The sequence below is a fragment of the Arachis ipaensis genome, chromosome B1 (assembly GCF_059453495.1).
Source record: "Arachis ipaensis isolate K30076 ecotype BB chromosome B1, ASM5945349v1, whole genome shotgun sequence".
In the NCBI taxonomy this organism is placed as follows: Eukaryota; Viridiplantae; Streptophyta; class Magnoliopsida; order Fabales; family Fabaceae; genus Arachis; species Arachis ipaensis.
Window position 1 is genome coordinate 47,919,054 of NC_142436.1, and position 14,378 is coordinate 47,933,431.

Consider the following 14,378-nt stretch of genomic DNA (forward strand, 5'->3'; position numbering starts at 1 on the left):
AGCTTATTGGGACTTTTTCTTCTACTTAAGGTATGAATCAGAATGATGAGGCCAAGTTGTGAATACACAAGTGTCAATGGACTATAATATATATTGAATTTGTGACATTAGAAGGGTGTAATAATAACAATAATGGAGTCATGTTACTTGAATATTGAGGTTTAACATTTAAACTCTCAGCTTCTCAGCCCTGTTTGATTCTTCATCTCAGGCAATTGAATTGAATCAACCAGGCCTTCCTTTTCTTTTTCTTTTAGTTGATTCTTAATTTTTCTAATATATGTAACTTTCTGAATCAAGCGAATCAGATTATGTAGTTTTCTTGATTTGGGATATTTTCGAAGACGCATTAGAAGAGCTATTTTATTATTATGTTTGCTATAATAATATTCACATGTTCTGTATGCTTGTGATTGTTTCGGTGTTTACATTTTCTTTCCAAGTCACTTGCTGTGGTTGTTCTCTGAGTTAAGGCTTTGTATGTGTGTGTGAGAATATGTGATAATGTTGAATGCTGTTGCATCTAATAGGAGTTCTTGGAGTACCCTCATCTTTGGTCCTTTATAATTTATTTATTATTTTATTCTAAAACGGTTTTTTCGGTTGAACCACCGATTGGACCGGTTAGACAAATAAACCAGTGAACCAGTGACTAAAGCGGTTTGATGACCGGTCCGGTTTTTAGAACCTTGCTGGAGACCTCTGAAGCCAAGGAAAACTCTAGCCCTTCATCGCCGCCGCCGTCCCCAGGTCCTCAGCGCCACCGCTGCTTCCTCTCCCCCGTGTCGTTTTCATCTTCGCTGGCACGTCGTTTTCATCTTCCTCTTCCCCAGGTAGCTCGGCACGTCGTTTTCATCTTCGCTGGCTTCTCGGCACGGAACCCAGGTTAGTGGCCCTGCTTTCAATTCTTCGCCTCCGCTTCTTCCTTTTAATTTCTGAATGTTCGGTCTTCTTCTTCGTTTGAAGTTCTGAAATTGTTGTTCAATTTTTGTTCCATTTTTCTTGTAATGTTTTGTAAATTGTAATTGTCTGCTGCTGATGGATCTGTCTTGTATTTGCTGGTTGCTGATGGCTGTAAAATAATTTTTTTTCAAATTTACTGATGACTCGGCTCTGTTAGTTGCTGATGGCTCTTAATTTTTTTGTTCAAATTTACTGATGGCTTTGTTTGTAGTTGCTGGTTTTGCTGGGTGAAGGTTTAGTGTTTTGGAATGTTTTATAATGTGCTAATGTTTGTAATTGCTGGGTGAAGGTTTAGTGTTTTGTGATTATTGATTAATGTTTTGGTTTAGTGTTTCTCTCTTTTCCAGATTTCCCTTCTCCCCGTATTTCTGCATGTTGCTGAATTGGTAATCAATAAATTTGCCCTTTTGTTGTAAATTGGGACTTTACTAGAATTTGTTAAATTTGTTGCTGTAACTTGAATTTGTTGCTTCCCAGTCACAGAATCAGAACAGAATGCTCAGTCAGTGCTTGATTGACTGGCTTTGCTCACTGATTGTATTTGATGATAAATTTTAAATTGATAACTTTTAAATTTTAAATTTGCACTGCCTATGTTACTGATTCATTGTTCTTTCAATGCTTTTTGTTGTTGTTAATCATTGTGATGAATTTTGTTAAAATTTGCACTGCCTATATTACTGAGTGTTTCTTCAGTGCTTTTTGTTGTTGTTAATCATTGTGATGAACTTTGTTAAAATTTGCATTGCCTATGTTACTGATTCACGGATTCATCCCTCTTGTCCTTAAGAAACCTTTAACTGCCGCGAGAGGAGAGAGCTCCCATTGTGAGCAACCATGGCACCAAACAAAAGGAAGAAGAACAAGAACAAGAAGGGTCGATACGGCGTCGCAGAGATAAAAACCCTAGGCAATGATCTTCTCTCTTCAGCTTCAAACATCAACAACCTTCCTCTTCTCCTCAATTTTGTTAACCCTTCTTCCCCACCACACCATCTCCTTGAATCCCTTCTCTCTCTCCACTCCTTCTTCCTCCCTCTCCTCCCCACTCTCCCTTCCTCCTCCTCACGTGCCGCCGACGCAAAAGGATTTGAGCACCAGTCACACTTCATCTACAATGCCTGGCTAAGGTCAAAGTTCGATGAGCTCGTCAAGTCTTTCCTGGAGGTTCTTGTTTCGCCGCGGCAACAGCAAGAGGAGCAGGAGGCTGTCAAGGAGGTCGTGCTTGACACGCTAATGGAGTTTGTTAAGGTTGCTAATGGCGGCAGGTTCCATTCTGCTATATACCATAGGTTCCTCCATAGCATTGTAAGTTAATGAGCAAAAGCTCAAATTTGATTTGTAAGCATTGGGATCAATATAACATTGTAGTTTTATGAATTAGTCCTTTTGATTTTTTTATTTGAGCCGAATTAGTCCATAATTGATAGTTGCATTATGTAGGCTTGATTTGGTAAAGTTTTTACAGATCACACAAAATGGGACACATATCTCAAATAAACTACTCTTATGATTATATATATATATATATATATGCATGTTATTATAATTTTGACTAATAGTTATGCAAGAAAAATTTTATGATTGGTTTTCATAAACCAAGTCAACCTCATCACATTTCAAAGAATAGATAAAAAATAAACAAACATCATAGATCTAATGAAAAAAAAAAAACAAAAACAACGCACAAAAATTATATATAAATAGATATAAGTTTATACGTAATATGTGATAGAGATGTATTTGTGTTGAAATTTGTGAAGATTAGGTTGAAAAATAAAAAATATATGAAGACTGTGTTAGAATTTGTGAAGGTTAGGATGAGAAGTTAGAAATATATGATGATTTCAATGGCAATATAATAGTTGGAAATATGTGCGGGAAAATAAATAAAATTTTATAAGCACAAGTCAGCTTTGAAAAGCTCCCGCTTAGGGCAAAATGAAAGCACAAGCACTTCTTGAAAAAGCTTTACCAAACCAAACCGTAGTACTTTGATTTATGCTTGTACTTTCATGACCAATTTGAAGTTTTATTTATATATCTTTTGATTAATTCTATCAGGTCCATTCTGAGAGTTCGGTTGAATTTTTGGTGGATTTACTAACAGCGAAGTATTTCAAGTATATTGATGTGTGGTATGAGTTATTGTTGTGATTCAAAGCTATTCACTTGTTTTACATTGTTCTTGAGTCACTGGAACAGTTCTTCTGGGGATGAGTGCATGGCCCATGTGAATTGTGAGATTTGGCTATTCTGCTGAAGTTGTCATTTTACTTGGTGCAGTTATTTTACACTCATTAGCCTGAAAAAGCTGGCAACAACTTTGGAGGGAAAAGATCAATCAGGTGCTTTTCTTCCCATTCATTTGCAAAATTGCATAACAAGAGATTTGCATGTTAATTTTTCTTCTTTTAAAAACAATAATTTTGATCTACTTGTGTGCTCTCCATTTGATAACTCAATTCTCTCATCTTTGTTTAGAGGATAAAAGTGAAAATGCAGATGTTGCGGATGCAAGTCAGTTGAGTTCAAGGTCAGTAAGACCTATATAACTGCCACTGCTAAAAACAGTTTCTGTTCATTTCATTTCCATGCTTTATTAAGGAACACTATCATACTGGATTTTTACTTAATTAGTTTAAATTATGATATGATGTCCTTTGGTCATAAATTGTGCCTTTACTTGGTGGTTATCTTTCTTCCTCCCCTAAGTATTTGCTATCTATGACCATGTCTACCAAATTCTATTTGCTATTTGTTTAGTGCAAGTTAGTTCTTTTGATAATTTGAATGTATTGTATTGCAGTACGGAGCGTGTCATCCACAATATCTATTACACCATATCACGTGTCCCTCCTTTTGAAAACTCAGATAATACATCTGATCTTGAAATGTGGAGCAGATCAGGTTGTCTACTTATAGCTTTTTTTTTTCACCCCCATGGTTATATTATCAATCATGACTTTGTGATCATTTTAGGACTGCATTTGATACACAGAATACTGTGCAGTCCTTTATGTAAAATGCTATTAAATTTATATAATAATTGAAATTCATAAATATAATTTTTGTCTGTAGAAAATGAACATAAGCAGCCTTGTGGAGATGTGAATGCAGATGATAAGCAGGTGAAGCCTGGAAAGCATGACAATAGTGTAAGCTATTTTTCCATTTTCATTGCTTAGTTTAAAAGTAGTTCCCCTGTTTTTGTTGTTGAGGATCAAATATATTTTCATTGCTTAGTTTAGAACTACTTTCCCTGTTTTTACTTTTTTAGTTGTTGAGTATCACATATCTTGGACTTTTCCTCAACTTTTGATCTTCTCATCGCAAATACATGTTTTAAAAAGAGAGACGAACATCTTATAACCTATAAGAGTGGCATGACAAGCTCTCAAATCGACTTCTTTTTGTTGAGGAGAGTCGACCAGAAATTTTGCATTAACTGTAAAATTATTCCGGGAGAGAGTTTGACAACACAACATAGGGTGTTCGTCATGGATTTTCGCGTTGAGCAAAAATTGAGGAAAAAACATCATACGAAGAACCCAAGGACGAGGTGGTGGCGGATGAAAGGTGAGGAACAAAGAAGCTTCATAAGACGGGTAGGAGAAGAGGCAAAGTGGGATGGGAATGGAAGCGCGGAAGAGATGTGGAGGGAGATGGCAGAAGTTATTAGAAGAACAGCAAAAGAAAGTTTTGGTGAATCTAAAGGAATAGGACCAAGAAACAAGGAGTCCTGGTGGTGGAATGCGAGTATACAAGAAAAGATAAAGATAAAAAGGGAATGCTTTAAAGAGTGGTCTTTATGCCGCAATGCAGATAACTGAGAAAAATATAAGGTGGCTAAGAAAGAGACAAAAGTGGCTGTAAGTGAAGCAAGAACAAGAGCATATGAGGGTCTCTACCAGTCTTTGGGCACGAAAGAAGGAGAAAAAGGTATATATAGAATCGCAGAGCCGGGAAAGAAGAACGAGAGATTTGGATCAGGTTAAGTGCATAAAGGATAAGGATGGAGAGGTGTTGGCTCAAGAGGAGAAGATTAATGACAGGTGGAAGAGCTACTTCTACGAGTTATTTAATGAGGGACAGAAGACTCTTCCGAGCCTTGGTCGATTATGCACTAGGGAAGAAGATCAAAACTTTGACTACTATCGAAGGATTCGAGACTTCGAGGTAAAAGAGGCTCTAAAGCAGATGAAAAATGGCAGGGCAGTAGGACTTGATAATATCCCGATTGAGGTTTGGAAGGGTCTTGGAGAAAAAGGTATCAACTGGTTAACCAAGCTTTTTAATGAGATTTTAAGGTCAAAGAAGATGCCTGATGAGTGGAGAAAGAGTACCTTGGTACCTATCTACAAGAATAAGGGGGATATACAAAGTTGCGGAAACTATAGAGGGATTAAGCTTGAGTCATACTATGAAGTTATGGGAAAGGGTGATAGAATGGAGGTTGAGAAAAAAGACACAAGTAACAGAGAACCAATTTGGATTTATGCCAGACAGATCTACCATTGAAGCGATATACCTATTAAGAAGGATGATGGAGAGGTATCGTAGTAATAAAAGGGATCTACATATGGTGTTTATTGATTTGGAAAAAGCGTATGATAGGGTACCAAGGGAGGTCTTATGGAAGGTTTTAGAAAAGAGGAGAGTAATGATCGCATATATTCGGGCAATTAAAGATATGTATGATGGGGCCACAACTAGTGTGAAGACTCAAGGTGGTGTGACAGAGAATTTCCCTATTGGTATAGGATTATACCAGGGATCATCCTTAAGTCCATACCTTTTCACATTAGTCTTGGAAGTACTCACAGAGTACATCCAAGAGCCTGTGCCATGGTGCATGCTTTTTGCCGATGATATCGTCCTTATGGGAGAGTCAAGGGAAGATCTAAATAAGAAGTTGGAGTTATGGAAAGAAGCTCTAGAAGTGTATGGTCTGCATATAAGCCGTAGTAAGACGAAATATATGGAATGTAAGTTCAGTCTGAGAAGGGAAAACCCCAATATAGAGGTGAAGATTGGAGAAAACATCCTACGAAAAGTTAAAAGTTTTAAGTATTTTGGGTGCATCATACCGGATAATGGAGAGATTGAACAGGATGTAAATCATAGGATCCAAGCAGGTTGGTCAAAATGGCGGAGTGCATCTGGTTTTATATGCGACAAAAAAAGTGTCTTTAAAACTTAAAGGTAAATTCTATCGCACCGCTATAAGACCGGCTATGCTGTATGGTACGGAGTGTTGGGCGGCTAAAGGGGAGCACGAACATAAGCTGAGTGTGGCAGAGATGAAAATGTTGAGATGGATGAGTGGTCATACGCGATTGGATAAAATAAGGAATGAAGATATAAGGGAGAGAGTTGGAGTAGCACCCATTGTGAAAAAGATGGTTGAATCGCGTCTCAGATGGTTTGGACATGTGAGAAGAAGACCGATAGAACATCCAGTCAGGAGGGTGGATGAGATGGAAGATGGACAAAGGGCGAAAGGCAGAGGAAGACCTAAGAAGACCATCCATGAGGTGGTCAAACGAGATCTACATGTAAACGGTCTCTCTGTAGACATGATACATGACAGAGCACAATGACGTCGTTTGATTCATGTAGTCGACTCCATTTGGTGGGACAAAGCTTTGTTGTTGTTGTTGTTTGTTGTTTTGAGTATCACATATCTTCTTGCCATATCAATGAATTTATTCCTTTGTGAAGTTTATTTAGAATATTATGATTGTCTACTTTGTATTGAATGTAGGTACTCTCTGCAGCCAAAATTGCTAAGAAAATGAAGTTAAAATTTACCCAAGCATGGCTTTCATTTCTCAGATTGCCACTTCCACTTGATGTGTACAAGGAGGTAATCTGCATGGTTATGGCTTTTGACAAAAGAATGAGATCAATAAAATTCACTTTCTTGTTTTCATTGCACCATATATTAATTTATTGATACAAGAAGTCCATATTTTTTTTTAACTTAATGAGCCATGTCTTTTCATTGGCAGGTTCTTGTTAATCTCCACCAAGTCGTTATTCCACATCTTTCAAATCCTGTCATGTTGTGGTAAATGTCTATGCTATATAAAATTGACTTTTTATTCTGATGACTACATATCAAATCTGACTCTATTTGTTGTATGCAGTGATTTCTTAACAAGATCATATGACATTGGTGGCGTTGTCAGTGTGATGGCTCTTAGCAGCCTGTTTATACTCATGACCCAGTATGGATTGGAATACCCAAATTTCTACGAAAAACTCTATGTTCTCTTAGTTCCATCTATCTTCATGGCGAAACATCGAGCAAGATTTTTCCAGGTGAAACTTAGTTAAATACTTTTATCATTCACAAGAAAAAATGGGATTGGGAGAAGAAGAGAGCGAAAAGGAAAGAGAGGGGGGGGGGGCTTTTGAAACAAAAGTAATGTTTTCAGTAACATTAAGACATACTAGGGGTCTGTTAAATTATAAAATATAAGTTATATTCTTTTGTGCTTCCCAAATTGAATTGAATAGTAGTGATTTGAGCAAGTTCCCATGCCAGTTGATTGGAATTGAATAAAGTAAAATAACTTCCTTTTCCCAAACTTTGGTGAATAAAAATTAAATGGATTGAGAGAAAATTATACCTTCTGAGTTTATGACTGATAAGAACTATTTATTTTACATACTGTATTCATTATGGAATATTATGGAAAGTATTGTATCCCTGCTTATCTCATGCACAAAACCAAATTACTAAAAATGAAGCAGGCCTTGTTGAAAAAGATATCCTGCTGAATATGTATTGAACCGAATCAAATGTAAATTCTATTCTTGCTGTTGTGACAACATTGAATTTCTTTTTGCAGCTTCTTGATTCTTGCCTCAAGTCACCACTTCTTCCAGCTTACCTGGCTGCATCATTTGCTAAGAAAATGAGTAGGTTATTGCTTTCAATTCCTCCCTCAGGAGCATTGGTCATTACAGCTCTTATCCACAATATTTTGCGTAGACATCCATCAATTAATTGTTTGGTGCACCGGGTAAATATACCGTCTTCTATATCTTCTGTTTTAATATCTACTTCTTTAGTAGCTTGTTTTTTAAATTTCACCATCATCATTGATGTTATCGAAGATCACATGAAAGAATTTGGATCCTCTAAATTTTAGATTTTTTACTTTAGAGAATAAAGTAAGATCTCTCACCATTGAATATTTTCTCTCTCATACTTTCTCTTGGTCCCACCTATGAAATAAATGGTGATAGATCATACCTCTCTAAAGTGAAATTTAAAATTTAGAGAATCCAAATCCCACATGAAAATAGGGGAGGTGGGGGAAGTGAGCAGTGATAACAAAGTTAGTATGCTGAAATCATAGACTTTTGGCCTCATTTTGATTCAGGTGCAGTTTGTAATTCTCTCATTGAATTTCTTATGCATGAGCAGGAAGATCAAGTTGATGAAGGAAAAGGGGATAAGGCAACAGATGAAGCAACTGCTGCAAACTCGGACGATGCAAAGGTCAGTGCCAGCCAAAAGTTACGCATTGACCATTTCAACTACGGAGAACCTAACCCTAAGAAGTCAAATGCTATGAGTAAGCTTGCTTTTTCATTCATCTTATTGTCCAATCTCTATATTTGGTCCATGAATAATGATCCTATTAGCTATATTTTCTGAGTTTGGTATACACATACTGTTCTAAATTTGGACACAAATTCTGGAAGCATGCATATATACATGGACAAATATATTGTGGTGGCAGAGCTACTCCATTTTTTCTTGTAGTCTTCTAGGATTGTTTTATTTGATGAAGCTATCTCTTTTGGAGCAGGAAGTTCTCTTTGGGAAGTTGATACTATTCTTCAGCACTACTGTCCTCCTGTCTCACGGCAAGTATTTTGATCTCAACTCTTTACTAGTAGTTTTACATGTTGCCCTTCACTCTATTTTTCATTATTATACTACTTCCTTTATTAATTTTGACTTGCTACTATAAACTTATATACTTTTGTTTCTGCATTCAGGTTTGCTTTGTCTCTTGAGAATGATTTGACAGTCAGGGCCAAAACAAGTGAGGTTAACGTTGGTGATTTTAGTTCTGGTTCATATGCAACAATAATTGGAGCAGAGGTGTAATTAATACCTTCCGTCTTGTTCTTTTCAATGATGCCATAAGCGAGGAAGTAACAAAATGTGTACATATTCATTGCCTTCTTCAGCTGACAACTTTGTTCATTGCAGATGTCGCGGAGGGTAAAGCAGGTTCCTCTTGCATTCTACAAATCAACTCCTTCCACTTTGTTTTCAGACGCCGATTTTGCTGGTTGGACTTTTGATTTCAAAGACACCTCTGAAATAATGCACGGTAGCGATGAGAATGCTGATAAAGATGATCAAAACTCTGGGAAACGGCAACGAGTAGTGTGACCAGGATTCATGTTTATCAACCACCAAGAGTGTCTACTGCTTGTGTTCTGTGAAGATGTGCTACCATACCTTCCTATATTTTGTTAAGCAAAGGAGGAAAAATGGACCCTTAAGGAGTTTGGAGGGAGTGTTACATGCTCATTCATACTAACCAAAAAAGCGTGACTAAATATGTGATACTCATCTCCATTAATTTTTGTAGCTTAAGGTTGGGGGATTTGCTTAGCATGTTCTTTATATATTTTTAGTAAATTGAAATTCAGTGTGAAAATTTTCATGTATCTACAAAGCAGCATAAGCACCATCAGTTTAGCAATTAGCATTGTTTCTGTTTTTATGTATTTGCCTTGGTTTTACATTGTTCGGATCAAGTTGAATCACTCGGAATCGTAAACATTAAGGGTTGCAGCTAATTAATTTTAGTTGCATAATAGAAACAAATCCCATAATGTTTCGCTCAACTTCCCTTACAGAATGTATATGTGGAAGAGGGAGCTTAATTAGTTATGTAATGTTTAGGTTTTGGATGTGCGGTTGTTGGTTATTGACTCCTAGTAGCCAGTCGGATGTAATTTATATAGAGCACAAGTATAAAGACGGTGTTAAATATATTTTTGGGTAAAATTATACTTTAGCCAATAGCCATTAAGATATGTATTCTAGCATATTATTCTCCACAAATGAGGACACCAAAAAAATAGTCTTCGAGAAATAAAATAATAATGTTTTAGTCCTAAAGAGTTAATCAAACTCTAATAGTTAAACATTATGCTGGATTTTTTTTCACCAAACTTATTTGTTATAACATAGTTTTCTCCAAACGTATCATTCTCACATGTACTGACAGACGTCAAGAAGATGCAAGATTTTAGTTTTTTTTTTTTTTTTCAAAGACATAGGTTATTTTATTTTAAATAAAAAAAATATTTTGTCTAAAATTTAGGACTACACAAAAGAAAGTGGGGTTCTCCCATCCTTCGCTTAAACATTAGCGAGGCACAATAAAAAGAATGAAGTTAAGAAGAAGGCAAAGTTGGAATTAAGTTGGGGGAGGGTAAGTTTACAAGTTCCTGATTTTGTTTTGTAGCAATTGCCAGAAGTTCTTCAAAATTCATAGATTGACATTTGAACACTTTCCTACACCTTTCTTTCCATATATGTCAGGCAATAATCAAAGCAAAATGGGCTGAGTTCTTACTCATAGATCGGTAATCCAGGGCAACAATTTGGAGTCTCCACCAATCGAAAAAGGAGATGCAGTTTGGATTTGGGGTCAAGTGCGCTATTGGACTCTTGCTCCAAGTTTCTGAAGCATCTGGACAGTTGAAGATGCAATGTAACAAGGATTCTGGTTCAGCATTGCAAATGGAACAAGTTTGTGAAGTACTTGGGAATCGCTGATTTATGAGCTGCATGACGGAGAGTTTTCCATGGAGGGACTTCCACCCGAATACCTAAATCTTGTGTGGAGATGTCAGACTCCAAAAAAAATTCCAAATTTTCGATTGTTGCATGATATTTGGACAAAATTCTAGAGAAACATGGTGGAAAAGGTAAGCAACTCTATATCCTGAAGCTACATCATATATCTTGGATCTGTTGAGTGTCCATTGAATTTCATCCTCCCCTTCTCCTGGTACTGTAGATAGAATTCTCTGGACAACATCTTGAGAGAATATCGAATTAATTAAGGACTGATTCCATTGCTTATGTGCATAGAACAGATCACGAATTAAGAAGATTGAATGTCTAGTTTGGGACTAACTTGTAAGAGCTGGTACTGTGAATGGATACGGAGGTGGGAGCCATGGATCGCTAAAGATTCAGATTGCTGTTCCAGAACTAACTCTCCAATTTAACCCCTTTTCAACGACACTTCTACTTGTAAGGATACTCCTCCATCTCCAAGAAGGTAAGGACCCCAACTCTGCATCTAGAATAGAATTATATTTGAAATATTTTCCTTTTAAGATTCTAGATAATAAAGAATCAGGAATAGTGGCAATTTTCCAACATTGTTTACCTAGGAGAGTCAAATTTTGTGCACGTAGGTCTTTAAAGCCAAGCCTTCCTTCTTTCTTAGCCCTTATCATTTTAGCCCAACTAATCCAAACCATACGAGGTTTCGCAGCTTATTGACACCACCAGAATTGATTAAGAATGCCATGAATTTTCTTGATTAGATTATATGGAAGTTTGAAACAAGACAGGGTATATATCGGGATTGCTTCTCCTACCGCCCTTAGTAATACTTGTCTTCCTCCATTATATAAAAGACATCGTTTCTAGCCTTGGACCTTTTTGATAATCCTTTTTTTGACAGCAGAAAAGGTGGTATTTTTTGTAAGACCCAGAACATTTGAAAAGTCTTATTATTATCAAGTCTTAAATCATATAGTTATTTATAGCCTTAATGTCATGACCCAAAATGAGCCATGACTGACGCTCAGGAAAATAATCCTATAGCAAGCCTAACATAGTCAAATATAAGTTCAATAAGCAAGTACAAATATTTTACAAGTTCTAAAATAAATAGTTATATATTTTTAACAAAAAATTAAAATAACTAAGAATGGTTGGTCTTGCCTGTGACATATGGAGCATATACTTCTAGGAATTTGACAAAGAATAGGTACTCATTGCAGACCGTTACTCTTGAATAGAAAGTCTCACACAGTCAAATATTTGTTCCTGAAAAATATTTTTAGAAAAACGGGGTGAGTTTTGCAACTCAGTGACCAGACAATACATCTATAATCAACATGAGACTATACAAACATTATCATCAAAGTAATTTTAATTAGAAAGTAATAGTTGATAATAATAAGTGAATCAATAAGGGAGTTCTCATACAGAAATCAAATCAAAAGTCCATACTTAGGCGGCTCCACCTCTATGGGTAGCCCTTTCCTCTTGTGTGTCCTAACAGAATAACAGATCTAACGTGTGGCCTACACGTTAGGCTAGCAACACCCCTGCTAGCTGGAGTCTGAGTTAGATGCATCTAAGTTAACGTCATAACCGCCGTTAACTACGGTTTTCTAATACGAGCCTCCCAAACCAATTTAAAACATATAATTTCAAATACAACAAATATTTGATCTTTCAAATATATAAGGTATCGAATCGAATCGAATCAAATCAAATCAAATCAAATCAGATAATACTTTTTCATCAGAAATCTTTTCTCAATCATACTTTTTCAACCATAAGAGATTTCAAATATATTTCACAATTTTTAGAGTGAGTATCAACAAATACTTCAATGCTTCAAAAATAAATATTCAAATAAAATCAAACATTTTAGAATAATGCAAAACTTCATCAAAAATATATATAGTCTCATGTATAGTTCCAAAAGTATAAACTTCATAAAAATGAGTTATTTAATTCTAATAAATCAATTATTTTAATCAATTCAAAACCGTTCAAAGCAAATATAGCTATAATTCAAAGATCATAATATATATATATATCAAAATAATTGTAGATGCACAATCAAACAATCATAAATGTAAAACCTACTCACAACGTAGTCCCTAGGGATCGAAGATACCAAACCCAGAGTGCCAAATTCAAGGTAAGGAGGATTGAAGTGGAATGGAACGAATGAGCGTAGAATTTGAACCGGAGTAGCGACAAGATAGAGCTGGCTATAGTTCTCGATTGTTAAAACTATAATCCAAACGCGTCGATGGAACCTTTCCTCTCAACCCGAAATTGCGGCAGCCACAACCTCAGCTCCAAATCACTTTCTCAGCAACTATAATGACTCGGACTTAAGGGAAACAAGTAGCGGCAGCACCGGTGGTGGTTCTGGCAACAACAGCGCCATACCCATTGACCAGAAACCTCGACAGCGGCGGCGGCAGAAGAACGGCGACCTCAATGTGACTTTCCAGCGGCCAGAGGTGCAGTGGCTCTTGCGGCAGCAGCGAGCCACTCCAACAACCCCTTGTGCAAGCTCTCTTCCTCCGGCAGCGACCCAGACGGCGACGACTCTCCACGGATGGCGGCGGGCCTTCAGCGGCGGTGCAGTTCCAGTGACGACGGTGCATGGCAGGACAGCGTTCCTCTCTTCCTCGAGCTCTCCCTCTCACTGGCGCTCAAGGACGACGGCGAGGGTGGCTTCAATGGCGGCGGTTGCAGCTCACGACGACAGAGACGCTCCTCCGCGACGGCGCAGTTGGCCACGATGGGCATGAACGGCAGCAGCGACCTCCCTCTCTTCTCCGCGTCAGTGTAGGTGCGTGTGTGTGGGGATGAGCGACGGCGTGAGGGTGAGCGAGAGGAGTGCGTCCGTGAGTGTGTGTTTCTACGAAGAGGGTGTGGGAGGAGCCGGGGTGGGAGCTCGACGGCTAGTGAGGGACTGAGGGTTGAGAGAGTGTTTTTGTGTGATTAGGGTTAGGGAAAAAGTAAAGGAAGAGTGGCCCACAAATTTGTTTTGTTTTGTTTTTTTTTTTGAGCTATTACATTCTTCCCTCCTTTAGAAATTCGGTCCCCGAATTTCAACTTACTATTATATTTTCTCTTCGGCAGTACAAGTCACATCTATTTCATACAACTAGACCCTGATGCAAGAAATGATGCATTTAGGAATAAGGAAAGAAAACAACATTGAGACAACCTTATCCGAAAGAAGTATAACCACATCATGACACCATAAGTTTAATAATTTGCACAAATAGATAGCAAGAACAAGGCTAAAAATCAAGCTATCTGAGCAAAGTTGCAGGAAAGAACTTAAGCACATTAACTATACAATATTATATCCAGATACAAATTGAACCCAATGCATAACGAAAAACATTTTGCAGATATTATGCAACGATCAAATGCTGTACATTTTCTTAATATTCACATATACAATGTAGCAAAAGGAATCGATATGAAGCACCATCAATCACAAAGAACAGATTGCATAATTAGAATGATATGAAAAATTTCAAAAGCACACTACAAACTCTAATTGGAGTCCAAATAACATAGC

At 37.1% G+C, this 14,378-nt stretch overlaps 1 protein-coding gene across 1 annotated transcript; it reads left to right on the plus strand.

Moving 5' to 3' along the window:
- Nucleotides 1-596: 596 nt before the first annotated feature.
- Nucleotides 597-9,727, plus strand: LOC107606373 (protein NUCLEOLAR COMPLEX ASSOCIATED 4). The gene is made up of 15 exons (XM_088501410.1): nucleotides 597-885; nucleotides 1,754-2,271; nucleotides 3,028-3,101; nucleotides 3,250-3,311; nucleotides 3,448-3,499; nucleotides 3,773-3,873; nucleotides 4,045-4,121; nucleotides 6,731-6,832; nucleotides 6,978-7,036; nucleotides 7,116-7,290; nucleotides 7,824-7,997; nucleotides 8,405-8,555; nucleotides 8,793-8,850; nucleotides 8,986-9,091; nucleotides 9,203-9,727. The coding sequence occupies exons 2-15, from the start codon at nucleotides 1,801-1,803 to the stop codon at nucleotides 9,386-9,388; spliced, it is 1,848 nt and encodes a 615-aa protein (XP_088357536.1). The 5' UTR covers nucleotides 597-885; nucleotides 1,754-1,800; the 3' UTR covers nucleotides 9,389-9,727.
- Nucleotides 9,728-14,378: the final 4,651 nt, after the last annotated feature.

Excerpts from the sequence above, each read along its gene's own strand:
- LOC107606373 (XM_088501410.1), top strand. The coding sequence starts at position 1,801 with ATGGCACCAAACAAAAGGAAGAAGAACAAGAACAAGAAGGGTCGATAC. Across the intron at positions 6,833-6,977 it reads CACTTGATGTGTACAAGGAG|GTTCTTGTTAATCTCCACCA; the intron begins GTAATCTGCATG and ends TTTCATTGGCAG. Across the intron at positions 8,556-8,792 it reads TAAGAAGTCAAATGCTATGA|GAAGTTCTCTTTGGGAAGTT; the intron begins GTAAGCTTGCTT and ends CTTTTGGAGCAG.